This window comes from Xiphias gladius, chromosome 21 (genome assembly GCF_016859285.1).
Source record: "Xiphias gladius isolate SHS-SW01 ecotype Sanya breed wild chromosome 21, ASM1685928v1, whole genome shotgun sequence".
NCBI lineage: Eukaryota > Metazoa > Chordata > Actinopteri > Istiophoriformes > Xiphiidae > Xiphias > Xiphias gladius.
Genome location: NC_053420.1, coordinates 2,209,758 through 2,237,638, shown reverse-complemented (window position 1 = coordinate 2,237,638; position 27,881 = coordinate 2,209,758). Strand labels below are relative to the sequence as shown.

The 27,881-nt window shown below is 44.6% G+C and overlaps 2 protein-coding genes across 9 annotated transcripts in view; one reads left to right on the top strand and one right to left on the bottom strand.

The window, feature by feature from the left end:
- Positions 1 to 486: 486 nt before the first annotated feature.
- ssuh2.1 (ssu-2 homolog, tandem duplicate 1) overlaps positions 487 to 27,881 on the bottom strand; it is a 36,579-nt gene continuing 9,184 nt past the window's right edge. The window contains exons 1-13 of one of the 7 annotated variants that reach the window (XM_040115740.1): positions 26,876 to 26,938; positions 19,136 to 19,168; positions 12,625 to 12,720; positions 12,441 to 12,525; positions 12,152 to 12,281; positions 11,660 to 11,720; positions 9,129 to 9,253; positions 8,871 to 8,933; positions 7,380 to 7,489; positions 6,073 to 6,165; positions 5,866 to 5,971; positions 4,591 to 4,698; positions 487 to 4,366 (exon numbers count right to left, since the gene is read on the bottom strand). In XM_040115740.1, coding sequence (XP_039971674.1) covers positions 4,232 to 4,366; positions 4,591 to 4,698; positions 5,866 to 5,971; positions 6,073 to 6,165; positions 7,380 to 7,489; positions 8,871 to 8,933; positions 9,129 to 9,253; positions 11,660 to 11,720; positions 12,152 to 12,281; positions 12,441 to 12,525; positions 12,625 to 12,720; positions 19,136 to 19,160 — 1,137 coding nt within the window. In that variant the 5' untranslated portion in view covers positions 19,161 to 19,168; positions 26,876 to 26,938 and the 3' untranslated portion in view covers positions 487 to 4,231. Of the gene's footprint in view, positions 4,367 to 4,590; positions 4,699 to 5,865; positions 5,972 to 6,071; positions 6,166 to 7,379; positions 7,629 to 8,870; positions 8,934 to 9,128; positions 9,254 to 11,659; positions 11,721 to 12,151; positions 12,282 to 12,440; positions 12,526 to 12,624; positions 12,721 to 14,684; positions 14,913 to 19,135; positions 19,218 to 19,954; positions 20,181 to 20,225; positions 20,816 to 26,875; positions 26,939 to 27,881 lie in introns of those variants that run through there. The other 6 variants (XM_040115737.1, XM_040115738.1, XM_040115741.1 and 3 more) reach the window with 6 other exon arrangements.
- Positions 20,253 to 25,439, top strand: dynlrb1 (dynein, light chain, roadblock-type 1). 2 transcript variants are annotated; one of them, XM_040115744.1, is made up of 4 exons: positions 20,253 to 20,355; positions 21,571 to 21,646; positions 22,546 to 22,713; positions 24,782 to 25,439. In XM_040115744.1, the coding sequence occupies exons 1-4, from the start codon at positions 20,341 to 20,343 to the stop codon at positions 24,823 to 24,825; spliced, it is 303 nt and encodes a 100-aa protein (XP_039971678.1). In that variant the 5' UTR covers positions 20,253 to 20,340; the 3' UTR covers positions 24,826 to 25,439. The 2 variants fall into 2 exon arrangements, with proteins under 2 accessions (XP_039971678.1, XP_039971679.1); XM_040115745.1 differs by lacking the exon at positions 20,253 to 20,355 and adding an exon at positions 21,086 to 21,248.

The following is a 27,881-nucleotide window of genomic DNA, read 5'->3' as shown; positions in this document are numbered from 1 at the left end:
CGAGAAGTTTAGCGCGGAAACGCCAGCAGCTCACGTGCATCTGAAACGCGACAAGCTGCTCAAGCTGCTTCTGTGGAAGAGGTCATAAGAAGTTCGATCGGAGCTTTTATTGGGCGCTGGAGCATCTCTCCCAACCCTCGTGTCCTCTCTGATCGACGACGACAGGCTTTGACCGAATCTTGAAAAACTTCGTCGTGTCGGTGCCACAACTTACTCCGGCTAAAGGACCTTTTCAGTCTCTGACTCTCTTCAACCCAAAAGCTGACCAAAAGTGATGTCGCAGTTCACAGCGGATTGACAGGGACACAACAATTCTGACCCGATTCTTGGGTCAGGATTTAGAAATCCAGTTGGAATCATATCAAAGTACTTGCATCTAAAGTGATTCCTGAAGCTTTTCAAACGCTGATTTGTTTCCAAATGTTCTTAGTAGAGAGACACAGACACAGCAGGGTGGAAACATGGAATAACTCTATTATCAACTTTATTTGTGACATCTTTACCAAATACATTTGACAGGTTTTGTTATGTTTTTTAATAAAACAACGGCAGACTTTTAAACTGTGGCTTTCGCCGCGGTTTCTTTCAGGCATTCGACAGAGACGGCTGGATCACACGACGCACACGACAGAGAAGTATGCGGAGGACAGAAGTGGTTTTCATAGTTTTCCCGTCGTTAATACGTGGAGACAAACACGGAGGGTATGAGTGAGTTTGGGCCAGAGGCTGTAAATGTACTTCATTACTGGAAGCAGCGAGCTATTTGAGCACATCCATATATTCTTAGCCTCACTTCTCCTAACAAAAGATTCTTTTACTTTTACATCTAAAATTCAAACTGGTAAAATCCTTCAATAGTCACTGAGACATTGTCAGACATAGAAAAAAAAGCTGAAAACTGTCTTCTGTGAAAGATGAATGAAGATTTGCTGCTGATGTGAACTGAGATGCCAGAGTTTGATGAACACAGCAGAGCCGAAGGAAAGAAAAACCACAGATTTAAACGTTGAAATCCCCACTGACAGAAAAGTTTTAATATGAAGAGTCGTCTATGATCCGCAGGCTGGAGGAGGAGAGCCAGCATCAAATGCTGCGGAACAAACGGTGAGATTCCTGAGACAGAGAGCCGGTCTTCATTGTATATCAAGGAAACGTATCAGGAGTAAACTGCGATCATGGGTCTCTCTGGAATTTGGCCTGTGGCTTTAAAAGCTCGTTTTGTTGTATTTAACGTGCATTTTTCAGCGCGGTGTTAAAGGTTTGTTTAGTCTTTAAAGAAGCGAATCGCTTTTTTTGTTCTGTTTTCCTGAAAGGAACAGACACCGACAGCAGAACACAAAACCTGAAGTCAGCAGAGTCAGAACGAGTCTTCAGCCTCCAGCCTCCAAAAACAGCTCATCTACTGTACGTTTAGTACTTTCCTCGTGAGCGTGAGTTTATATCCAACCGGCACACGTGTCAGTTCAGCGACTTGCTCCAGCAAGCAACAACGTGTGACTGGTATGATACCGGCTAAGTACCAGTCATCCATTTTAAAAACTCCACCACTGGATCACCGTCACCACTAAAATCGCGTCAGCTTATCCTCAACATGTTCCGATGCCGAATCTCTTCATCGGCCTTTACAATATAAAGCCAACAAACATTCGTGACAACATTTTGTTTAATCTTTGGCTTGGGTAGGGGCTGCAACTAACAAATGTTTTCAATACCGATTCATCTGCCAATCATTCATTCGGTCTAGAAAATGCCGGAGAAGGTAATTTCCTCAAGCCCAAGGTGTCGTCTTCCTGTAGCCTGTTTTCTCTGACCGGCTGAGTCTAAAACCTGAAGATATTCAGTTTACCATCATGCAAGAGGAAGAAAAGCGGAAAATCTTCACAGCTGAGAAGCTGGAACGAGGTCATTTCCGCTTGGAAACTGACAAAAATCGATCAGTTATAAGAATAGCTGCTGATTATTTTTCTGCCGAACGACTAAACCCTTAATCGACTAGTCATTTCAGACGGTCGGGATCAAGTCACGGCTAAGATGAGACCAGAGTGAGCCCCATTCAAGACCAGGGCAGACGAGAGATTTTGGTGATTCGCCTTCTTGTTACTTTATCCAAAACAAACTGGGCAATAATCCTGTTAAAAACCAAAGAGGAAGGAACAGAAGAGCCAGATGAGAGATGCATAGACAGATGTTAAAATAACAACAGAGGGAAAATAGTAGGGAGAATTTACCGTGTTAACAACATGGATCGGTGCAGAGGAACTGACTGTTCACTCTACTGATATTCTGTGAAATGCACAGGCTTCCACTGTCTGTAGGAGGAAGGAACTAAACTACGTATAGTATAAAAAGATGGATTATCTATGTCCAGAAAGGTTTACATCCAGTTGTGGTTCGGCCCATGAAGAAAAACAGAAGTAAAAACAGACATGAAATATAAAATCACTGAGAATCTGACATTTTATGGCTTCTGATATTTGTCCGCTTTGGATGTGACAGCGAAGGCGTCTATAGATCGACTCAGAGCTACAGTGACAAGATGACCTGTTATCGCTTGGCCACATAATGCCGGAGTCTTGTCCGCGGATACCAACTGGAGGGTTCTGAACCGACGATTGACTGAGGGAGATGCAGAAGCGTTCAGCGCTGAATTCTAAAAAGCGAGCACCGGCGGCGAAGCACAGCGCAGGGCGGCCACAGAAAACACGCCGGGCCTGCCCTGACAGTAAGGAGGTAGGAGGCGTTGGGACACACACGGTTGATTTACTAGATTATACTGGATTACATGGAGCCTGATAGAAATCAAGGGTAAAACCTCTGATGCAATACGACAGAATTAATAATTCATACATTATTTACTTGATTTGTAACCTCCAGTTAGGTTTGTGCGACATGGTTAAAGTCCATTACAGCATAGTGTGTTTCACTTTACATCACAAAAGTGATATAAATTTTATAAAATTCATACTTTCTGGAAATTCAATCAAGTAACTGTCTATAGACAGAGTACAATAACTGGCTAATCCCGTTAACTGCGTACGTGACAAATGAAGGTACTTCATAACAGTGAGGCAACAGGGCGCCGATCGATCGGTCCTGCTCACCGACTTCCACTGGAGGTGGACAAACACGACTGGAGACATTTAAGGGAGAACGACCTCGACAATAGAGAGCAAAACCTCTGGTGGCCGACAAATGTCATGCAGAATACATATGGACATACAAATTGCCCAACCCTGACCTGAATTCTTGACTAGCGAGCACAAATTTACAGAAAAAAAAATAAAATGAAATAAAAAAGGCAAAAGCTCACTACCCCATGAATCTCAGCCCAAAATCCAAATACGATACTATGACCCAAGCGGCCCGTTTAGATCGGCCACCACTACAGCAGGTTAGCCCGCAGGCTAATGCTAACAGGGGCGTCTCTACTGTTGAGGACTTTGTACACCGTGTCACGCGGCGGCACTAACCAGCAGCCGAAGCTCTGCAGCGAAGGTAAACCGGTGAGTGCTGAAACAACATCCATCATAATGATCAAAAAATTAAAACAAACGGCATGCATGTCTGAGAGAGTGTAGAGAAAAACGGAACGAATGCCGTACAACCGCTACAATTGTAAACGCGGCCTGTTGTAAACACTCTGATTGCAGAAACGATCGACTGGAGCAGCCACAAAAACCTGCAGCCTCTGTTCCTGCTGTTATGGTCACGTCATGACACTAGTTTTAGGGAATTAACAGAGCAACTGAGGTCATCACTTAGTAAACCAAGGGTACGAATCGTTCATTTGTTCACACAAACGATCAAAACGTCGACCGTCGACACCTGCAGGCTCCTAGGATTATACTGGTACATATGTGAGATTGATCGTGAAGGATAAACATAGTTACACTGGTCTAGAGGTCACATCGACACATACACTAGAAACTCTAAACAAACACTCGCTTCTGAAGCCCACGTTCAGACGCCCGCCGATCGTCACACCACTCTGAGCATAATTTGAAAAATGCAATGTTCCCGATCTTTCACACATTATTTTAAGAGCATCACGAAGCTGCTCTAACATACTTAGAGACAATATCCGTATTCTGATACTGAAGGAGGAGTCACGTGCAAAGACGTGTTGGTCTTCGGGGTTGCGGGACGTTAATGGCCGTTATCTCCACTTAACCCCCTTGAGTCCATACAGCAGATTTTCAGCATCTGTCTGAACGTCTGTGCGGCGCGTTACTTATAAGATCGTACATGCAGAGGGATATTTGGAGGTAAAAACTTTGTTCTCCGTTCCGTAGACGAAGTAGCTCCGGTCTTTTCCTTTGTAAGAGTAATAAGCGTGAGTCAGGGGCACCAGCTCGATGGTCTGACGCTACGGAGAGAGACAAAACGCAGGCAGGACATTAGTAACTCACAACTCATCATCAGTCGCTCAGTCAATTTTTATTTCGGGAGCGAACTTAAAGCTGCTCTTTAGCTGTAATTTTAATGCACTCTCTCCCACGCAGACGCGTTATACTGACATCCGGTGTCCTGGGCATAAAACTACATCTGTACGTCACCCAGGTGCACGGCAGCAGTTTGTCTTTTTCGTACCTGTTGCAGGATGCGGCTGGTGGAACTGAAGCGATTCAGGTGTTCGTTGATCATTTTCATGGAGGCATCGCAGATCTCCTGATCGGGGAAGCCCTGGATAGGATACACCTGGGAGGAGAGAGAGGGGAGAAAACGGACTGCCATCAACGAGACTGAGGGTCGGGTCATCCTAGAGAACGATTGGTCCGTTCCAACCAAGCTGGACATCAGAAGCGTTTGTTCCTGATCCGCGCGGCCACAGATGAACGCCAAGAGGCAGTCATAGGGGGGAGACACGCTCCCATTCAAAAACAGGGACGACGGCGCATGATTTCAAACAGTCTACAAAGTCCGGCTGAGGCTGAGGCGACGCCATTCGTTTTGCAGGTATGTTGCAGGCCGTTGGAGAAATTGAACCGTCGACCTGATGATGGTGCGAAAAGCTCCGTCTGAAAGGAGCTTTTTTCTGAGCAGCACTTATTATTCAGACCAATCCGACCAATCTCCATCAACCGCGTTTTTTAAAGCAGATTTAACGTCCACCACTTGTCCGTAAGGATATCGAACCCATATGGTTTTCATTTGTCCACAGCGACTCCGAGAGACCTGGTTTTTTTTTTTTTAAAACCTAATTCAAGTTTACGGTGCAGGGTTGTTTCGGAAGCATAATCACGACTGTGTCCGGCCGCTGTTTGCTGCTGGGCAGGTGGTGGACGGTGGCTTTTTTTACAGCTGTTTCTCTGAAAACATCTGCCTGCTGCGGGTGAAAGGGGACGCTATGAGAGCGGTGAGAGTGAACCAGAGCAACGAACCCTGAGCTGAAACTCGCTGTAAGGCTCCGTAAAGCCGAGGTCCTGTTGTTTTCACGCTGCCATTTGACACAGTTATTATAGAATCAATATTTTTAACACCTTTAACTATATCTACATTGGTCGATCAAGTCTCCAGTTTCACTGTGGGCGTATACAGCTGCAGAGGGCCGGGCAAATAAACCAGTGAGTCATTAAAAAAAACAATCCAGATTTCTTCTTGTACAGTGTGCCCCTCACGGAGCCACCAAAACTATGTTTGCGCGGTAAATTCAACTCAGCTTGTGAAGACGGTTCGTCTGGCTGCCCTACTTTTCAGCTGATCAGGATCTGAGCTCCTGACAGCGCGGCTGGTCCTGAGGACAGAGGTCGGATTCGGTGTGGACCGAATGGACGGATGCTTCAGCAGCATTTATGTAACACTGACGTCTCACGTCGGATGTGAATTTCCATTGGATGTAAAAGAAAAGAAGAGTTTTGTCTTTACCAGAACATTCTCATCGATGAAGAAAGGATCTCCCGTCACCCGCTGAAACTTCTTGTCGGGGAAGTCGGGCTGGCGATCAGGAATGAACTGGTCTACGTTGTTCTTCCTACACACATGAAAACACAAACAGACCAAAAACATGACATGCAGAAGAAGAGGTTTGGACAGAGTCTGAGCGGGATTGAGCGTGTGGAGCTTTTGACGTACCACGTAACAGTGAGCAGGATGAAATGCAGCAGGTTTTGGCTGCCGTGACAAACAGAGCAGGTCTTGTAGCCCTGGCCCTGACAGGAGATACACCTGGAGGAGTGAGGGAGAGACGAATGCAGGAGCTCGTATATTCTACGCCCTGTCCTCGCATCAATGTCACAATAAAAACATAACGAGAAAGAATTTGTGCAAAATAAATGAAGAAACAAGAGAGCGGAGCCGTTAGAGCTAAAACAGGAAGAAATAGTCTGGAAAGTAGAGCAAAAATCAAGGGCAGAAACCTAAGGAATGCAGGTGCCTCCATACAGCACACAAGGGAGGCAACGAAGGGTTGGATTGGCATCAGTACGATGAGGCCTATGACCTGATCTACCGAGGGTTATTGTGAAGCGACACGTTAAGACAGCGTTCTCCACCATCTTCACCAAAACGCCGTATAATGGTCAGCCTCCGGTAGACCCCCAGAGACCCGGGGCGAGGTACATTCGGCTGCTCGCTCACGGCTACTCCCGATGGACAACACCCACTGTCAAATACGTGGAGTAACACTAGCACCTGGCGACTGAGGACTGCTGCCGCTGCTGCAGTGGCGGTGGCGGCTGAAAACGACGCGGTGAGAGTGAACCAGAGCTGTAAACAGTTAAACGGCGAGCTGAGACACTGTAAAGCTCCGTGAAGCCGAGGGGAGCTGCAGACTCAGCCGATTCTTCTCTGCAGGTTCACCACCGCCAGAGACACCTCTCACGCCGTCACACTGTTTTCACCTTGTCATTTTATCTGTCGTGCGTCATTGTTAATATCACAGTTAAGCTTTTTCCACGACGGCCCGACCGCTCCGTTTCCACTCGCGTCAGATCAGCTGACCATCGAAGGACTGCCGCTGTCAGGTGCTGTTCTCAACACCGACCAGACTAAATGTACGGATTTCACAGGAGAATGGAGCTTTGGCGTTTCCACCGCGATCTGCATTTTAAGAACTTACGGATGTGGTTAGAAAAACTAAAAATTGTAATTCTTATCCCGGAGCAGAGCCTCTATCTCCTTTCAAAATAGAAAAACCCATCCAGCAATCCACTCTGCACCGGATTATGGAGATATCCTGCACGCTCGTGCTGCCGCCACTACCCTTTGACCAATGGATGTCAGCCCCCGTCGCCGGCGAGGAGCGATCACGTGTTCCCAGCACCGCGCGTCGCCTGTTGAGTGTCGGTGTAAGCTGCAAATCGATCAGAGCACGGTGCTCTACCAGCGCTCGTCTCACGGCCAAAACTTCCTTTCGTCAGTTTCTGTTTCTCCTCTCTCACCTCTTACGACCTCTCCCGTGACAAGATGGGCAAACTCTCCTCCCAGATGACTTCTTGCGATTCCCAGAACGCTTTTTGTGTCCTCTGCCGTGACAGTTTAAACAAAGCTTCTGCAAGACGGAGAAGGAAATTGAGACAGAAGAGAAAGCGGACAGACTCGAACTCCCACCTCTTACGACCTCGGCCGTGACAGTAGGTGCAACGCTTGTTCCTGGAACGACCATGACCGTGGCAGAACGTACAACGTTTCTGAAAAATCAGATGTGGGGTTGAGTTATGCGTCCACCAGGAAATTGCCTCAATAGAGGCGGCGTCGTTTCCACATTACTGCGAGGCCACGCTGTTTTTTTCTGCAAGCACAGTATGTTATTGTTGCCTACAGCTACAGTAAGTGCCGGGAAAGACTCGCTGAGGGTCTGGTTGTCCTGTTCCCTCCCGCTGGGAACAATATTGTTTTGTTGAACTCAAATCTGGTGCCAACTACTTTTTAAAACGACCTGCTGCAGATAAGATATCTGATCATCTGAGAAAAACATTTAGGCCTGTAAACACGACACATATACTTTACTGTAGAACTTCGTAAGTGTCTGAGGACACTCACAATGAGGTTCACACTTGAAATCATTACACAACTGATCAAGTGTTACTGATCAGCGATTAATCTATTGGGCCTTTTTCTGTGCTGCTTTTGTGATTGTAACGGGAATTTCCTGCTGGTTGGACAAAATAAGTCATTTGTGAAACAAGCAATTAGGAAACTGTGTGAAGCTTTTTTTTCTTTACAGAGCAATCCATCAATGGAGATAATAATCATAACATTAGTTGATAGTGAAAACAATCAACAAAAAGACAAACTAAAATCAGTCTCCTTCAATAAAAGCAGCAGCACCACAGTGTAAAAATGGTCTGATATAAGTAAAACTCCTGGGTTCAACATTTTTACTTAAGTAACAGTACAAATGGAAATATACTGGGGGATCATCTGAACGACCTGATATGCTGCCACATGCCACATGCCGTCTTTTTAGTGTTTATCTTTTCTGTGAATCTGTGGGTAAAAAAGAGGGAGCACTGAGCCGAACACCGGCCCAGCCGTCAAACAGTAACACCGGCTTTTAAGGCCTCAGTGACCCGGTCCTGCTTCCTTTTATTGATATATTCCAGCCAACTGTAAGAGCTGTCGGCGGTGATGAAGAAGTCCCTCACCACCAGAGGGAGCTGTCGGCGCGTGAAGGCGCCCTGTACAGCTTCCATTGTCCTGTCGTCTCCGTTTGTACAAAAGAGCACAGAAACGCAAGAAAAACAAAAACCGACGACAGCGGAATTAACTTTAATTTCCTGGTGGTAGAGGCTATATGCTGAGAGATTCATGGGTTGATCGTGACCTGGCAGTGTCGGACGGACTGAACTGAATCATGAACGTGACCACTTTGTCTTCCCTCCACTCGCCGGTAAACATCTATTAAAAAAAGATCAAAAAATACGTCTCACCCGGCCTCTACCACTGCAGTTAGTGCACCGGGTTTTCCCACAGCCGTTGCATGTGTGACACAGCTGAAAAAAAACACACACACACACACACACACACACACACACACACACACACACACACACACACACACACACACACACACACACACACAGAGGCACATATGCCTGTTACTTGGATACAAAGAACACAAAAAAATGGGGAAAACTGAGAAAGCCTGACTGTCTGAAATAATAAAAAAGAGAAAAAACGAGCTGCACCTTCACGAAGGACGTGTGCGGCACGCGGATCTTCTCCACCATGCTGGTGTATCTCTGAGGTAATGTCACTGGGATGTCCCACGGTGGTGGGCACATACCGAACTGAGGACCATCCACCATTTGTCCTGTTTGAAGGAAAAAACAACAACAAATAACAGGACTGTGTGAGTCATAATTCAACAAAAGGCAGCCACAAAAGAAGGATTTTGGCAACTCTCGCATAGAAGTCACGTGACCTCCACGTGCTCTAAGGTCACATTTTTTCCGTCTCTGGGGATGGACAATGTTGGTAGGGGTTGGAAATGCCGAACACTACTTTGGTGTGGACATTCAAGGTTCCCCCCATGGTGCACTCTTCACGTCGGTTCTCCCCCTGAGCCGCCATCTAGTGCCATCATCAGGTCAAAGTTTAAACTTTCCTCCTCCTTTTGGTTTACAGCCCCATCAGCCTCAGCTGTGCTAATTAGCCGATGTTACCGTGCTCACTCAGCCTCAGCGTGTTGGCTTTGTCACCGTCAGCACGTTAGCGTGATTCCAGCATTCAGCACAGCCTCACCGAGCCGCCAACATGGCTGTAGAGTCTTCGGCCTGGATTTACTGAGACTTTTCGAAGGGTTTTTCAGGCGCAGATGTGACGCATTCTGCCCCAAACACGTGCGCTGTATGTATCAGACAGTCGCAGCAGGCTGGAGTCGCGTGTGCATCTAAGAGAACATCACCCAAATAATAAGAGGGGTTAACAACAGATGATTTTGTATCCTGCTGGATTTACTGAGGTCACTCTTATTTGTGACTGTGAGTTTTGCTAGAATTCTCCGCCTCTGAAAAAGGAGGCATAAACACAAATTTACAAGCGCCACAAGTAAGGTCGTAGTAGCGGAAATCAATCTGCATTACGTACAGGCCTATATATCACTAATACCTGATTATTACAAACAAAAATGAAGCCGGGGAATTGTGGTTTTGTGTTCATCAAACTGGAATTTGAACTGAATGATCAATGATGTAAAATCACTACAGACTGCAGCTAAACCTCTTTTTGTTTAGTTAAAACATGTAAGTGAGAGTTTTGCCGCGTGCAGTGAATCCGGAGCGCACCAGAAAGACGCTCTGCCGATATTTTCCTCCAACTGAGGAGACAGAATATTCACAGTTGATCCTGTTGAAATTCATATGCATTTCTTTTTTTTAAGCGCTTGAAGATCCAGTCATCACTGAAGCGTACGTCATGGAAGACAGCCAATGAAAACGCAGGCAATGGTCAGTCGTCATATTGACGTTTAAGGTATTGACTGATTCACGACGTCAACTCATGCACCGAGTTACATGCCAGGACGCATTCCACCTTAAAAGTTGCAGGATCCTTTGATCGACGCAGTGAATTCAATGATGTTTTCTACCGAGCTCACGTTAACTGGTAAAGATGAAAAGGCAGCGAAACGTTCTTTCATTCATCCTTGACTCTTCTGACGGTTTCTTTATCTGTGAGGCCTTCACGGAGAAACATTGCAGATCCGGCCTGTTAAACCTGGACAGGTGGTGCTGCTGAGCTGAGCCCATCAGATGAGCCTGACCTCTGCCTGAGCTGCGACTTTCCCTCAGAATGGATGTTTCGGATGCGGCTTCGTTTGCTCGGCGCAAGTCAGTGAAATCGTTCAAAACCCAAACTACTTGTGTTCATCCGCCCGTGTCGCGCTAATGAAAACCTGCTACATCCGCGGTGTCGTCTAATACCGCTCGGACAACATGATGGAGCTAATTCATGAAGTCATTCTAACATTTCATCACGTGGTGAGTTGTTGACTGCTGTATGTAAACCTGCCACAGCAGGAACAGCGGGTACGCAACCTCCGGTGCTTAAACAAATAGCACGACGCCTCCGACATCGACACCACCTCCACCTGCCCCGCGCTGCTTTCTCTCTCCTCCTTTATATTTTCTGCATCTTTTGTTTTGACCAATCTTCTTTTTGTTTACCATGAACGTGGTTATCACCTCCTGGTGGATCTATTACAAATTAGATTTACTCTAAAGATTATGACACAAGAATTTTATATTACAAAAGTAATACTGGAGTAATAGAAACAGTTTGCCTCAGGTGGAGCCGACCGCGGCGAAGTAAATATTTTGTAATCAGGATCACTACGTTACGATTTCTCTTCTGAGCTTAGTGATCAGACAGGAATCCCACCTCTGAGTTGGACCATGAGCTCTCCCTCACTCACACAGTGCATCTTGGAGGTTCAGGACCCGGATCAGTCCAGGAGCCGGCCGCCTAATGGGCAGCTTTCTTCGTAAATTGGAGACGCTGAATAGGCACAGACTGTTGTCGTGAACTGATTGAAAACACCAGTGCACATTTGCACAAAGCCATTTTCGTAGATCCACTCCTGTCACGAGGCCAGATTTACTAGCAGGTGACATGAATAGGTCATTTTCCCTTTTATCCAAGTTGACCTTCATCAGAATTTAAAAAAGAATCTAATTTTATTCAAAATTTTTTTATTCCTGAGCTCAGAGCAAAGCTTTACCATTGTAGGGTTCAAACTGCCAGGCGCTGGTTCGGGTCTCAGTGTAGGTCTCCAGTCGATACTGCGGAAGAAAGCGGCAGACGGTCAGTCAGGTTGATGGATTCCCAGTATCCTAGAGTTCACCTTGTTTTTGCTGACCTCTCAGAGAGCTGGGGTGGATTATGGGAAAGTCTGCTTCATTTCACTACATAAAACAGATCATGATGTGATGGCTGAGATGGAAATGGGGCTTTATATCAAATAGAGACTGGACCTTAAAAACTAGATTTGATTCTGTTGTCACAACAGTATTTCAAGTTGTCAGCACGTTTGCCGCCAAACTCATCATGTAACAACTTTTATTAACATTTTATTTACAAAACGTGCATGTTAACATTTAGGTTAACATGTCAGGTACTAGGACGTGTTCACACACGCGTCGTTTTGGTCCAGGTTGGCTATCAAATAAATAACACATTCCTCCTTCCATTTGTGCGAGAGGCACGCCCCTACCCTGTAGACAGTGATGGGTTTGAGCTCTTTGAAGGTGAGGTTCCTGGCGGGCTTGGAGCTGTACGTCCATTTCGACTGAACGAACTTGAGCAGGGCATCTCTGGCCTCATCCTCAGATATCGTGGGGACCCTGGAGGAGCACAAACACAAACGCAAGCAGGCGTGTACAACTGTTATCCCATCAGGACTTCGTATTGCTGTCGAGAACCTTGGGAGACATTAAGGTAAAGCACAGAATCAGCAGCAAAAGTATTTCACAAGTGATGCGAATTCATTGTGTGCGCGTTACCTGACGTTGGGCACCAGAGTGTTCTTGTTGAGTTCAGGCTGGGGGCTGTAGGGAGGGGGGGGTGGGTACAACGGGTTATCATCCTCTGGACACACACATTAACACAAACACAAAAACAAAGGAGGTGAAGGCTGGGAAGTGTTAAAGGAAAACAAAGGAGAACCGAAAAGATCCAAAGACTCACGTCCTCCTTTGTGGCCCTGGTATCCATGTATGTCATCCAGCCAGCCAGGAGGGGGCGCTGATGGTCCCTCCTCCGGTATGTTTGGATCAAATGCATCTGAAAAGATGGTAAAGGTAAAGGAGAGGTTGTTTCTGTCTCTCGCTGAAACAGAACAAAGCTCAATACAGTAGACGAAGTACTGATGTTTCTCTCTTGCTGCGGTTTTTAAATAAATGTTCTCTGCTCTTTCCCTGAGAACATTCCCATCCATCTGTTTTTATGTACACTTTCAATTTGTGTGGAAACACCTGAAATTCAAAAAAGTGCCCACGCTTGGCCGCGCTGGAAAAGTCGGTGTATTGATACTGGCAAAATGCGACGTCATCTAGTTGTGTCCCCTTCTTCTGCAGTGGCCATCGACTGGAGACTCTGTGCGACCGACTGGCTACCGGGATGTTCCCAGTAACCACACAAGCGGCGGACCCAGCGAGACACACTCCAGGAACAGTATCCGCTCACCGATGCAACACCTGCATGAAAACAGAGCCGCGTCTCCACAGCTCTGAGGCCTTCGTACGGTAAAGTAGATAAACCACAGAAAACCACGCTGCTGTTTCAGAGGCCTCACCCCTGCGACAAACTTTAACCAATACACTGCAAATGCTGACTCTACACACACCGTGGTGAGCAAATGGAGTTGACTTCTGTACAAGGAGCACGCTCCAAAAGGCTCAACGGGGCAGCGGGACCCTGATGCAATGAATTCGATGTTTGTCATTGTTTTATAACACTGCGGCACGCACTGGCTGAACAAAAGTATTTATAACTTGCAATAAAAATGTGATAATTATTTATTGAAAGCACTGACTACTACCTCAGGTGGCAGGTTTCTGTTCAAAAACAGATATGCAAAATCGATGAATCAAAACTTTCATTTGAATTAAGCGCAAAAGCTCATTCTTGATGTTGATGTTGGATTTTGACAGAACATTCCCAACTCAAGGTTGAAGACTGGGACAAAATCTGCCAGTTTGCAGATTTATGGGTATTATGTTCCAGGCTATTTCTTGGTTGGGAATGTCTGCCAGGCGACCAGCAGAGTCCAAAAATGTAGGATACATAAAAATATACTTTCTAATACGTCAAACCATTGAGTTAAATAGTCTCATTTGCTCCTCTGTTCTCTCTTTTGAGAGCAGACACCAGCAGATGTCAAACAGTTACAGCGTGTTGAGAGTTGTCAAACTGTATCTCAATCTATGTGTGTTTGTTTGTTTGTTTGTTTGTTTGTTTGTTTGTTTGTTTGTGTGTGTGTGTGTGTGTGTCTGTGTGTGTGTGTGTCTGTGTGTACTCTGTGAGTCTGTAAAATGCGCATTCAGAGTTACAGCTGCACTGGGAATTGTGAACGCGCACAAGAAAATCCGTAAAAGTGCAGATGAATTTGAAACGTGCGCTGAGATTTGTACGCGTATAAACGAACCTGCAAACACGTGCGCTCATGGCGATGCGTAGGCTGCACAGCCACTTGTGGCACACCGCGAGGTGCCACGCAGCCTGGTAGCGTGAGCCCGGGAGCCTCAGCTCAGGGCGAACGAGACCCTGAGCTACAGACGGATCACCTCACACGTGAGCAGATCCCGGGCACTGGCAGGAGTTTCGCAGGTCACATGCAAACACGCACTCCGTTGGATCTTTTGAATCTTAAAACCTACTTTCCACACATCATAGGAGGCCATTTAAATTTTTTTCGGTGCATTCATTTGCTGATTCCTTTTTACATTCACAAATCAGACAACACATTTGCAGATTCTTGCACAAATTCCCACAGACATACTGAGATGCAGTTTCACAACTTTCAACACACGTCTGCAAATAATATTTCTTCAGCAACACCCCTACACTGGTCGAATGGACATCTGTATAACTTGTCGGGGTTGCAATGTGTTGGATTGTTATGTTATTTTGCTGGTCAGTAACTAATATTAGACTTTGTCAAGCTTGGACCCTCCCTAACTGCAGCTGGGCAGCGACATCAGCAAAGTTAATCTCACAAAAATACCAAAAAGGACGTTTTTACACACCAGTGTAATACCACATAAATACACACAATAGCGCCTTGATTGAGACGCTTCCGAGGCTCCGTGCACTCATTTAACATGTGCGTCATGAATTTGCCCGACACAAATACTTTCTTAGGAACCCAACAACAGCTACCCCTCTGAGTGCTTTTTTCGTGAAGCACGTTCTCTTCGAGCCCCCGCTGACCGGCAGATAAAAATACAGCGGAGTCAGTTCGCCTGTGTCAAGCTGCACACAATACCCCTGGCTGAGGGATAAAAATACCAGCGAGAAGGTGCTTCCCCAGAAAGATCTGGGCTGAGATGGAAGGAGTGTGAGAACAGCATGAGGGAAGGGAGGAGGGAGACAGAGACTCATTAAGAGAGGAAAAATAAAATAGAGAGGGAGGGAGAGAGAAGGAGAAGGAATGTGAGAGCAAAGCCGGCCTGATTACTGGAGCTTCCAATGGACAATGCATCCAAAATACTCCTGCAGAAAATCCTTTGCCCACTTCTGGAGCCCTTTCCTCGCTCTGTGCAGCACTTTCTAAAAATCTTGAAAAACTTGTTCGTGTGTACATTTAAAGCGGAAACAGATCGATTCCATTCGGTATTTATCAAAACACGACACAGGTTTTCGTTTTTCCCAGAAACTCAGACGTTAGAGAGAAGAAAAGTGAAACAAATCTGCTCGCTGATGAAGCGAGCGCTACGTCGCGGAGTGGCCCTTCACACTGACGCCCCACAAATATACCATCTTCATCTGACGCCGCGACAGCGTTTGGCCACCCACCGAAAATCTTGTTCGCCTGGGCGTCTAGAGACTGCTCACTTTCCCGGTGGCCACTGGTCAGCTGACTGAGTTACTGCAGCGAGTCGATTCCTCTCCAAGATTATTTTCTCCCGTGGGGTCGCATTTTCCAGAATTCAGTGTTTTGGAGCTCGTCATCTGTGGGATGATTTCCCTGCTGTTTGACGGATTTTCTCCCTGGTTTATTTCTGTGGTGAAAATGTCGGGAGACGCCTCGTTTTCACTCGTGGCGAATTTATTTCCTCTGTGGCAGCAGAACGTGTCGCGCCAGCCTTCAGAAACTCCCGCAGGTTAAACTGGACCAACCAAACACTTTTAAGGCCGATTAACGCTGAAAGACTCACTATAGATGGGCTTGAAAACGCTCACTAGGCTGGCAACAACAATGCCCACAATGCAACACTCTTTAAAAGAGACCCGAGTTACGCTGGTACTTTTCTCCATTCATAAAAGAATATCTGCTGTAATGGCCAAATACGTAATTGTCTCAACCTGAAATATAAGACCATCCCCACTTTTTTAGAGTTAAGTTCCAGAAAGTTTGTCTTATATTTGGGCCAGTGCGGTAGAGAGCTCCGGTGCGAGCGCTGCACTTAAGTCTTATAATGGTCAGGAAAACCCTTCTGGTGCTGATGTCGCAGAGGCCGGAAATTTAGCAGGATGCCCCCAAGTGTTCACTTTCACGGGGAGAAGTTCAGAGTAACACGCACCCTCGCACAGAGTGCAGAGAGTTCATTTTTGGACCGACAAGTACGGATGTATGATAACAATTATAATGGTCTCCCAGATTCCTACTGTACCTTTTAATCCACTATTTTAAAAAAAAGGTACCAAGTAATGTTGTAGAAACTATTTGGCCAAACAAGGGAATGTTCTGGCACCAATCTTTATGGGGAAAATACGGTACAGTAGCTAAGATCAGAAAAGAAAGATTCACAGCATGTAAGTGAAATTGGATATCCATCCATCCAGCCCACACTGAGCTCAAAATCCAGCAGCCGGTCAAAACGTCAACGACACGCTCGTAGGAATAGAAGTCCGTCTGTTCCCAGACACAAACAACTGACAAGAGGCTTAAAAAGGTACGTAAGATTCATCTAGAGGTGTATTTTCCTTTTGACACAGAGGGAGACACTCACCAAGCTTCTTAGGAGTTTGACATCCTCTCGGTGCGCACAGAGGTGCCTCTTGCTCGCTCTGTCATTATGTGAACAGTAGAAGATAAACAGCTGGTGGAGCTAATCGTCCCGTCAGTGCAAGAAGAAGAGGAGCACACGACAACAGGATGTAAAGAAAAGAGCTCCGGTCAGAGTTCAAACAGTGGAAAAAGCATGTGGAGGACGGCTAACGTGGCTAACGTGAGGAAGGTTCCAGGCTCCTCGTCGCTCCACACAGACCCGATGGTTTCGTCTCTTCAGTGGACGCTCAAGTCACATTTTTCACATCATTGTTTATTCACTACGTCTGCTTCCATGGCGCCGTGGCACGTTTTACTTCGATACACCGACCTTTCCACCTTCAGCTGAGCATTAAAACCTTGGTGCAACATTTTGAGATTCCCCCCCCTCAAAGATTGGAAACTTAACTATCCACGAGCACCGTTGCACGAAAGCATCCGAGCGCCTCTGACCACCGTGAAACGCGTCGTTTGCGATCACAACTCAGTGAACCGTTGAATCCTTTACTCATTCAATGAGGTCTCACCAAAGTCCACGACCGAAACATTGTGTCTCTAAGAAAAATTTGGCGCTGACAGGGTGCAGGAATTCAAACCACTGAAAAAGAAAGGGTCTCAGTTATAAGAATAAATCTCAGTAATAGCTTTGACTCTGGGCATGTTTTTCATGACTGGTCTGATGATTCACTGGTGCTTGACTACCAGAATAGTCTTTCCACATGGAAGGCCTGAGTCTCATTCTAATCTCCTTATCATCACAGCAGAAGACAACAACTGCAAACGGACAAACAAAAACATGAAATACTTTTTAATAAATTTGCCAAACTTTCTAACATTCGGTTTTTGCTTTGTAGTTGTGGGATATTGAGGGTAGATTGATGAGGGGAAGTTTTCTTTCTTTTTTTATCATTAGGCTGCAACATAACGAAATGTGAAACAAGTAAAGGGGTCTGACCAGTTTCTGAACCCAAAGTATCTCTATGGGCTTTTCCAAAATTTCAGACGTCGTGGACAAAGCCAGCGCACACGATTTGCGCGACTCCTATTTGTTCGCGAATGATTACGTGCGTCCGCTCACGCAGAGGACGTCAGTTGAGTGGGCGGCCATTCGGTGTGGCCCAGGACACACCTCTGTTCACACTGCTGAAAGTGGCCACATGTGCCCCCAGACCACCTCCGAATGTGGTCTGAGCGGTCGGATCGCAAATGCGTCCTTGGCGCGTTCACACCTGTACTCAGACCTGTCCCCGATCACAGGCGGACAGGTCTGAACAGGGCCTTAGTCCTACATGACAGTTTGGAGTGTATGATGACACCACTTTGGGTTTCAGGAAAAATTGTGACGTTTTTTTTTTTTTTTTACATTTTGCAGACCGAAACCATTGGTGGATAATGGAAAATCAAATCAGTAAATGAAAGTAATGGTTAGATGCCGCCCCAAACATGTTTATGTACTGTACAGAAGCACGAGAGTCGATGCTGAAGTTAGCTTCCGATTCGCAGCTTTCCATTCGGCAGTTACGAGGAACGCCGCGGGAAAATTAACTCAGACCACGGAGCGACCGGGTCTCACTTTTTTGGCACCTCCTGCTGTTGTGGGACGCTGTCGGACGTTGCACCTAAAGCCTGAACGCTGTTTGAAACCCATTTTCAAATCTGCAAAAACTTTACTTTGTTTATGAAAAAAGAAGAGAGGGCGATTTCACTGTTTTGTTTTTTTTTCCCACATCCCCACCACAATGGACCGGGTCCAGAACAAAATCCACCATACTTAGGCTTGTCAGATCTGGGCTAGATCGTCCCAGACAAGCCAGAGACTCTTTAAAACACAGTATCAGATTTGTGAAAATTTTACTCGATTTGTGAAAATGCAAAAAAAAATTGCCATTTTGCTGTTTTTTGTGGGTTTTTGTCACATCTAGACCACGTTGGACCAGGTCTAGATCTAAAACCACAATACTTAGACTTGTCAAATCTGGGCTAAATTGTCTAAATTGACTCCTTGAGCTGCGACAATTACTCGATTAATTGATAAATCGATTGTCAAAGTAGTTGCAGATTAATTTTGTTTCAATCAAATAACCGTCTTTCACCTTCAGGGCTGAGCAGATAAACGGATCATGAAAAATCCCGAGGTGCAGCCTACAGTAAAGTTACCAGTTCCCCCGGTGTTTACCGGTTCAACCAGACACCGGTAACCCGCGGTGGGTCGGGGTCTGTCCGGACACAACCACGGGTCCCCCCCCCCCCCGAAACATCAGCAAACGGACCGGCACCGGGCTCAACTCAACCGCGGGTAAAAATCGGCGTAAACCAGAGTGAGGCAGGTTGAGCCCTCTCCCAGATCCCAGGGACCCTCAAAACTTTCTGCCCCGATGTGAACACAAAAGACCGGGCGGCGGACAAAGTCTGGGATCTGGACCAAGGTCCCGACGCCGGTGTTGTTTGTTTTTAAAAAACAAAACAAAACGAAAAAAACATGCTCACCAAGGTCTTCGTCTCTCTCGTCCATCTCTCCCGCTACTTCGACAGTTGGTGGCGAAGTTGTGGCGAAACAACCGCAAAAAAATAAATAAATAAATAAATAAAAAATAATAATAGAGAAAAAAAAAGTATCTGGGACGATTTCCGGTTAGGATTTTTAAAATAAGAGCTTAGAGGATAGGGTCACAGTTTTTACACCTTGGTGGAAAGTATCTAAGCACATTATTTACTCAAGTGCTGTATTTAAGCAGAATGTGCAGGTACTTGACTTGAGCATTTTCATTTTATGCTACTTTATACTTCTGCTCCACCACGGTTCAAAGAGAAGCATTGTACTTTATGGTCCTCATTATGGCCAAAAAATAAATTCAAAGGTTTATCTGTATTAGAAGTATTCAGCTCCATTTCTCCGGTGAGAGTACCAATAAAAAATGACTCGGTTCCAAGTCAAAGTCCTGCGTGAAAAATCCTAAAATGACAGAAAAATATTAGCAGCAAAAAGTACTTCAAGTATCAAAGTAAAAATTGTCCTTTCAACCCTGTTACTGATATATTATTATTATTATACAGTATCCTTAGCTAGTTTAGTGACGGGGGCCCAAACTAGGCACTGCTTTTTGAAAGGTAACTGAAAATAACATTTAAAAATAATATTTTCTGAAAAAAGAGCTTGTAACTGTAGCTGTCAAATAAATGTATTAGAGTAAAAAGTACAATACTTCCCTCCCAACTGTAGTGGAGTAGCAGCACAAAGAGGCATAAAATGGAAATACTCAAGTAAAGTAGGTACTTTCCGCCTCTGGTGCAGAGTGCGAGAGTTACAACGAGCGGGAAGCTGAGCTCAGGGCGACGACTGTGGGCCACGGACCTCGCCTCGTCCCGCTGGTGCAAAATGACACAGGAGCCCCGGACTGAGAGAGACACACAAAATGGCCGTCTTGCATTTCTTTGTGGTTGTTTTGTGTCTCTTGACGGTCGTTTTGTCCATTAATAATAATAATAAAACGATAATATCGTAAAACTCCCGTTTCCATTTTTGTGTGTGTGTGTGTGTGTAAGCCCTACAGTCATCCCCCCCCCCCGTCAGTTTTACTTTGAAGGCAACATCTCTGAACTTCCTGCCCGGGCTCCTCCGTCCGTGTGTGAGTGGACGCTTCTGGCCTCGCCCGCATAGTTTGCTGTCGGCTCAGCGGCGGGAAGACGAACAGATGGAGGAATCGACGGTGAGGCTTTTCTAACATGCAGCCTCTCTGGCAAAATGCGAGCCCCGGACGGGCGGATTTTCCTCAAATCGTTCGCCTCCCCGTGGACAGGGTTGTGTTGGCTCTCTGCTGGGGGGCGTACCGACCCCTTGTTGGTTCTGAAACAACTCGGCGGAATCACAATTTAAAAAGAAAACAAACCCTTTAAAAGGCCTTCGCACATTTTAATGGATGGGTGTACCTTTTTTTTCCCTGAGTTTGAGTCCGTGCTGTCAGTTGTTTCCGCGAAGACGAGCTGTTTAACTTCACGTTATCAGAAACACGAAGCGAAAACAAATATAGAAATTTGCCAATGAGGATTTTTCACGTGAGGGTTGTTGCGTGAAGGGAGATGAGCTGAGAATATAATCAAAGTATTGTTTTTTTTTTTCAGGCTTCAGTTCACTTGCAAATAATATTAATTCCCGCTTGGTGACGTCTACAAGTGGGTGGGAGTTGAGTCACACCTTGCTCCAGGTGACACTTTCTGCAGAATGAGCACTTTTAGTGGTGATACTTTAATTACATTCTCCTGAGCTTTTACTTAAATTGGATTTAAATGAAGGGCCCTTACTGGTAATATATATATTTTTTAATGTTGTATAGCAGTAGGAAAATAATGTATAATACTTCAATAATAACTTCTAGCGCCACGGTAGCCCTCCAGCCGAGGTGAATGACATTTTTTAGAAACACTCTCATTTCTTCCACGTTTTTCCCCTGGACCGTGAACGCGGCGGTCGGGAGGCTGACCCGGAAGTAGAGCTCGGTCGTCTTCGCCCAGCAACAACACTGGACTGTTCGCCGTTAGCTGTTACTTAGCGGCGCTCGGAGACCGGTTTCTGACACAGATTTCTCATCGCGTACCCGAAATGGTAGGAGGGAACGACCGCGTCACGCGTTTTTAATAAAAATGTTCATATTTCCGTCGTGACCTTCGCGTGAATGTGCAGTTTTATAGGAGGGATTTAAAGCGATTGCTAACCGGGGCTAGCCTGATTGCGCTAGTCGGGCGTTGTCAGGTTAGCAGCCGTGTGTAGATGTGTGTGCTCGGCCGGTTATTAATCCACGGGGGTGTGTTTTGACAGTTTTGACAGCAGCTGCTCTCCTGGTCCGTGTGCTCGTATTGTTTTGGGACTACAGGTGGGACTTCGGCCGCTGAATCGAATGATGCTAACTCATGTTTCCGTCTCTCAGGCTGAAGTAGAAGAAACTCTGAAGAGGATCCAGAGTCAGAAGGGAGTGCAGGGAATCATCATCGTCAATTCAGAGGGCAAGACTACTTTATATTAACTCCCTACAGTTAATTATTCCTCTCTGGCTCCACTGGTTTTTGCAGACACTTTCTTTTTTGAATTTATCATTCATTTCTCCACCCATTTGCCTTACCAGCATTATCAGCGGCGGACAGGAACTAAGTACGTTTACCAAGCTCTGTGCTTTAGCACAGGTTTGAGGTAAATGTACTGGAGCTGCAGGAAACGATCGTTTGCACTATCAGTTAATCTTTCTCTTTTTTTCGCCATTAATCGGTTTAATTGTTTTGTCAATAAAATGTCTATAAATGATGAAAAACGCAGTCTCTCGGGATGTCCGAGGTGACATCTGCACTTTTGTCTGACCACCGGGCCAAATCCAAAAGATATTCAGTTTAGTATCACATGAGACAAAGCGGCCAACTCTCACAGCTTCACTCATCCTCAGATGTTTGGTGTTTTTGCTTGAAAAATAATTTTACCAGTTATCAGAATAGTTGCTTCTTCTGTGAAGAAGAAACGCATCAAATCCTCACATTTGAGAAGCTTGAACAAGCAAATGTTTCGCATTTTAAAAAACGACTGAAATGATTAATTGTTTATCAAAATAGTTGACGATTAATTTTCTGGTGAGCGATTAAATGACTAATTGTTGCAGCTCTAAAAAAAATGTACTTCACTGGAGTATTTCAATTACAAGTTACTTTATTCTACTCTACTGCATTCCAGAGGGACATATTGTATCTTCTACTCCAGTAAATTTGAGTTGTAGTTACTTTTCGGGAAAAGATTTGACATTAAAAAAAAAAAAAAAAAAACCATAATGCAAGGCTTATAAAATACAAAGCTTTGTTAAGATTTGCATGTAAATTCTTTGGATACAAGTAAATGAACCCATTTCCCCGTCTTCCCTCAGGAATCCCCATCAAGACGACCCTGGACAACTCCAGCACGGTGCAGTACGCAGGACTGATCCACCAGCTGGTGATGAAGGCCAGGAGCACCATACGAGACATCGACCCCCAGAACGACCTCACCTTCCTCCGGGTCCGATCCAAGAAGAACGAGATCATGATCGCTCCAGGTGAGAAGGAAAAAAAACAACAACTTTCAGTCAGGATTTTAGAAGGAATAGCAAGTTGTGTCTGTTTACTTCACATCTCCAAGTCACACAAATCAACACTCCTCTGTATCATGGGTGAATCTTTTTTTTTTTTTCATAAGCAGCAACAGCCACTCAAGAGAACATTTACATTATATTCATTTGGCAGACATGTTTGTCCAGAGCAAACATATAGCAAGTGCATTTAAACCTCATAGTATCAAGAGGCAGGTTTCAGCAAAATTTAAGTGTTTTCAGTTCTTTTTTTTCCTTATAGACTTTAGTCCCAAAATATTTTTTCTGTAGATTTTTCTGTAAAGTATAGAGTCAACCTTGAGATCACACTGCATTACATTCATTTGGCAGTAGTTTTTATCCAAATTATATATAATTAGAATTACATGACACATTGGGCGAAATGTGGGACTCTCTGACTTGCTGAAGAGCACTTCAACATGTGGACAGAGGACTGAACCGCCAACCTGCTCTACCCCCTGAGCTACAGCTGTCCCAGAATTAGAGAGAAAATGTTCATGCAGCGTAGACGGGGACAAATATCCGTCGTTGGTGGTTAAAAAAAATGTTATGTTACAATGACTAATAACTTTTTTAAACAATAACATAATTAGGACTGAAACTAACAATCATTTCCATTGTCAATTAAATTGCCAATTATTTTCAATTAATTGTTTTGCCTTTAAAATGTCAGAAAATAGTGAAAAGTACGTGTTTTAATTTCTTAGTCCAAGGTAACGTCTTCAAATTGTTTTTTTCCAACCAACAGTGCAGAACCCAAATATATTCAGTTTACCATCATGTATTGGCTCCGAATCATCACATTTGAGAAGCTGCAACCTGCCAGTGTCTTGCATGTTTGTTTGGAAATGACTAAAAATATTATCTTTCTATCGAAGTAGTTACCGATTATGGTTCCGTCGATAAATTAATTGACTAATTGGTGCCGATCCAAACATTATACTCTAAACTCTTCGTGCGTAATGTGCGTTTTCTTGCTCATCACGATGAACTTTGAACTTAGAAAGTGTCTGAGTGAATACGTGATTGTGCTGCAACACTTGGCTGGAAAAAAAGTCCAAAACCTAAAGCTATTCATTCAAGTCCTCACAAAGGAGGAGCTGGAACTAGAAGGTTTCGAATTTTTATATGAAAATGGCTAAACCGACGCATCAATTATTATTATTATCTGTCACTTCCCTAATCGATTAAACGACTAATCATCTAATATGTAAAACAGCATTGTAAAAAAAAAAAATTGACCTGCCATACTCCTGTAGGAAACATACACTCGTAAGCAACACTGGGAGAACTTTGCATCTGTTCGCAAATGACCTCAGAGTGATGAGAAGAGACTTTGCATAAAGCTGCAGTGTGGGTTACAGAAGAGCGTGACACGGCAAATCCAGTTCAGAAAGATCCCATCAGTCAAAGGCTAAAAATCAATCAGGAGGAGGATTTTCTGGTCGTCAGCCGTTGGCTGTAAAGCTTATTCCACAACACTAGCTCTTACAGTCAGACAAACTCGCTGATTACTCTCTTACTGCTCCCCTCTGAAAACAGGACGTCCAGTTTACAGCCTCTGCATTGCAGTTTACCACAACCTGCAAACAGGCAGGAGCCAGCTGTTTATGAGGTAGCTCATAATGAAGCTTTTCTCAACAGTTTGGGAGTTGATGATCTAATAAATACCTGACAACGGTCTGACCTGTTATCGTTGACGAGTAGGGCTTGAATACTTTTTGGGTTCTGACTGAAATGTGTCGTTTTATGTTAAGACAAAATTACACTAAGAAGTTAGACTTATTTTGTTCACTAGGAATAAGTAAATAGCATTTTTAATATCCCTCAGTGTGAGGAATAGAAAACCATTGTTTTGGTATCTGTGTCAAGTATCTCGTTGGCAACTGTATTGAAAAGTTTGCAAGTAAGATCTCTAACTGCTGCTTAGTACGTGTTGCCATGTGCTTAAGATGCTTAACGAGCCATTTTCTTTTTAATCGATGGGTTTCACTATTTTGCCTCTTTTTCACAGATAAGGACTATTTCTTGATCGTCATTCAGAACCCGTCAGACTGAAACCGAAGGAGCTTGCTGCCCGACTCATTACTCTCTGTCTGTCTTTCATATCTAAACAGCCAAACTTTTTTTTTTTTTGTCTCGCTAAATCAAAAGAACCTGTTTACCTGAAGCTTTTTTTATGCACTTGCTGTACAAAGAAGTAAAGGCAGGATGTGAAGGAGGAGGAAACCGACTCTCGGCTCAGTGACAAGATGCGTGAGCCATACGGCAGCCGGTCACCCTGCGGGCAAATGTCTTTTCCCATGTTTTAGCATTCCAGTTCAGTCTCTTCTCCACGCATAATGTACCTTATGTCACTGTGTCGATCACATATGTATTTTAGCACATAGCGAGAAGTGCACACCTGCTAAAATACCTATGGCAGAAGTAGGAAACTCAAAGCTGCACCGGCGGATGCATGTATGCGCACAGTGTACAGGAGAGCGAGACCACAGCACGTCTTTAGGTTTGAGGAGGGTTTTTTTTTTCGGTTCAATCTTAATGGAAATCTCGGATTGTTATTTATTTTGTTAGCAAAAGATGTTGAAGTGCAGTATTTCAGTGGTGAGCAGCGAACTACACTACAGACACTTCTCTACTCTTGCCATGTCAAGTTCCTGTTGGTTATTTGTTTTTGTCAAATTAAGAAATTAAAAAAAGTCAAAATGATCTTGTGTGGGGTTTTTTGTCTTGTCATGTACTTTATATACATGATGCCAGTATGAAGGTTTCAGCTAAGTTAACACTCTGACTTTTACTAGTTTGACACTAGACTGAAAATGTATTTTCATCCACCAGGGACGTAAAGCAGCAGAACAAGCTACAAACACAAACACACACAGAGAGTTGTACTGGCGAGCATGTTAGCAAACACAGCAGGCACAGAGCAACATTAGTTTTTATTTGGAGGTCCTGTTTCTAGCTTCCTGAAGAGTGGAAGCCGAATATTCCCTCTCCTGTTTTACAGCTGTGAAGCTGAAAACAATCAACTAGAAGAAGCTAAAACACCCTGTAGGTCATAATTCTCTTCGAGCCACCGCTGTCACAGCACACGGTCATTTGATTTATTATTAAAATAAAAAATATCAATTAGTGTAGCTTTACAGAGTGACTTAACACAGAGCTGCTGAAATCTGTTTCACCAGCCTCCTCTAACCGACAGATTCAGGTCTGTCGTCCTCAGGTTGCTCTGGGCACACACCGGGTTCCTCTACATCACGGCAGAGAGTTGAGAGCCTCAACCAGCGGAGGTCAGCAGAAGTATCTGGTATTGAGCTACTGTACAATCTGCATCCCGCCACTTAGAAGGATTTGTAGTGTGAATCTCATCAGAGAGTCCAAGGCCGGGGTTTATCATTACTGCCCTGCTGGTAAAAGCTGTACTGCAGCGTACACCGTAAAAGTTATGCCAGTGAAATTGTCAGGAGGTGTAGAATGGTGCACACCTGTCCACCAGCAGGTGGCGCTATAAATCAAGGTAAGCGCGTTTTGGCCGGTAACTCCCTCAGCTGTCTCAGATTTAAAAACCCTCACGCGAACGCTTTCCCTTCATCTTTGCTGAATCTCGTCATATGGGCCACGCCCATTTTTTTTCGCAAAAATGCGAAACCTAATTTTTCCACACTCCTCGTGCGCTGTGCGTCCGATCGCCGCGAAGCTCTGCACACAGAATCTCTGTACTCTCACGATCCGAAGTAATTAAAAGAGTTCTGATATTCCGAGAAATCAAAAAAGGTATAAGAAGGAAAAAAAACTTGTGCTCGTTCAAAGCAAGTTCTGTCAAATCTGTCCGATCAACACAAAACATGGGCCGGTAGCTCGCTGTGCCGCACCGAGGCCTTGGTGCGCGTTGGCCGCCAGGTGGTGCTGTGGCACAAAGTCGGAACTTTGAAAAGTAACTAGAAAAGTAACTAATAACATCTGACAAGGCGGAAAGCGTGAAGTTAGGTCAAATGGAAACAACTACTGCAAGTGAAGTACAAATACCTCAAAAACTGAGCGTGAGTACTGCGCCCGAGTAAAAGTACTTTAGGTACTTTCCGCCTCTGGTGCAGAGTGCGAGACTTACAACGAGCGGGAAGCTGAGCTCAGGGCGACGACTGTGGGCCACGAACCTCGCCTCGTCCCGCTGGTGCCAAATGACTCTGGACCGAATGTCTTACAATAAAGACGAGGACGGATTATGAGAAAATGTGCCCCGGGGCATAGACGAGGTGAAAGTACAGGACCCCGAAGCTGAAAGAGACATAAAGACTACAAATGGCTTTGCATCTCTTTGTGGTTGATTTTGTCTCTTTCTAGTCGTTTTGTGTCATTTGTGTCTCTTATAGGTCACGTTGCGTTTGGGTTTGGTCACTTTGTGTCTCTTTGTTGTTTTTTTGCAACTCTGTTTGCTCTGTGTATTTTTTTTTTTTTTTATGTCATTCTGTGAATCTAAAATTGTATTTTTTCTTCTCTTTTTTCTCGTTTGTGCCTCTTTGTAGTTGTTTTGTGTCTCGTTTTGGTTGATTTTCTTTTTTATTTGTTTTGTTGTGTTTGTGTTGTCTCTTATAGGTCACGTTTTTTTTTTTTTTTTTTTTTTTTTTTTTTTTTGTTTTTTTTTGTTTTTGTGTTTTTTTTTTTTTTTTATTTTTTTTTATTTATTTGTTTTGTGTCTCGTTTTGGTTGATTTAGTCTCTTTTTAGTCGTTTTGCATAATAATTTGTGTCTCTTATAGGTCATGTTGCGTTTGGTTTTGGTCACTTTGTGTCTCTTTTTGGTTGTTTTGCAACTGTATTTGGTCTTTTTCTGTTTGTTTGTTTTTTTGGAGGGGGGGTCTCTGTGTCTCTTATTGTACATTTTTGCGTCTTTTTGGTCATTTTGTGAATATATACGGTAATTTTTTCATCTCTTTGCGGTCGCGGTGTTTTTTTTATTGGTCATTTGTATCTATGGTTTTTTAATTTGTCCCTTTGTGCCCGTTTTGTGTCCCTCTCTTTGGTCGATTTGTGCCTCTTTGTTGTCGTTTCGCGTCTCGTTTGTCTCCCACCGGTCGTGTTGGGTCTTCAACCCAAGCACCGCGACTCTCAGACAAG

What these genes read in the sequence shown, in the direction of transcription:
- dynlrb1 (XM_040115744.1), top strand. An exon ending in CATCATCGTCAATTCAGAGG is followed by an intron (nt 21,647 to 22,545) that starts GCAAGACTACTT and finishes GTCTTCCCTCAG; the next exon opens with GAATCCCCATCAAGACGACC. An exon ending in CGAGATCATGATCGCTCCAG is followed by an intron (nt 22,714 to 24,781) that starts GTGAGAAGGAAA and finishes TCTTTTTCACAG; the next exon opens with ATAAGGACTATTTCTTGATC.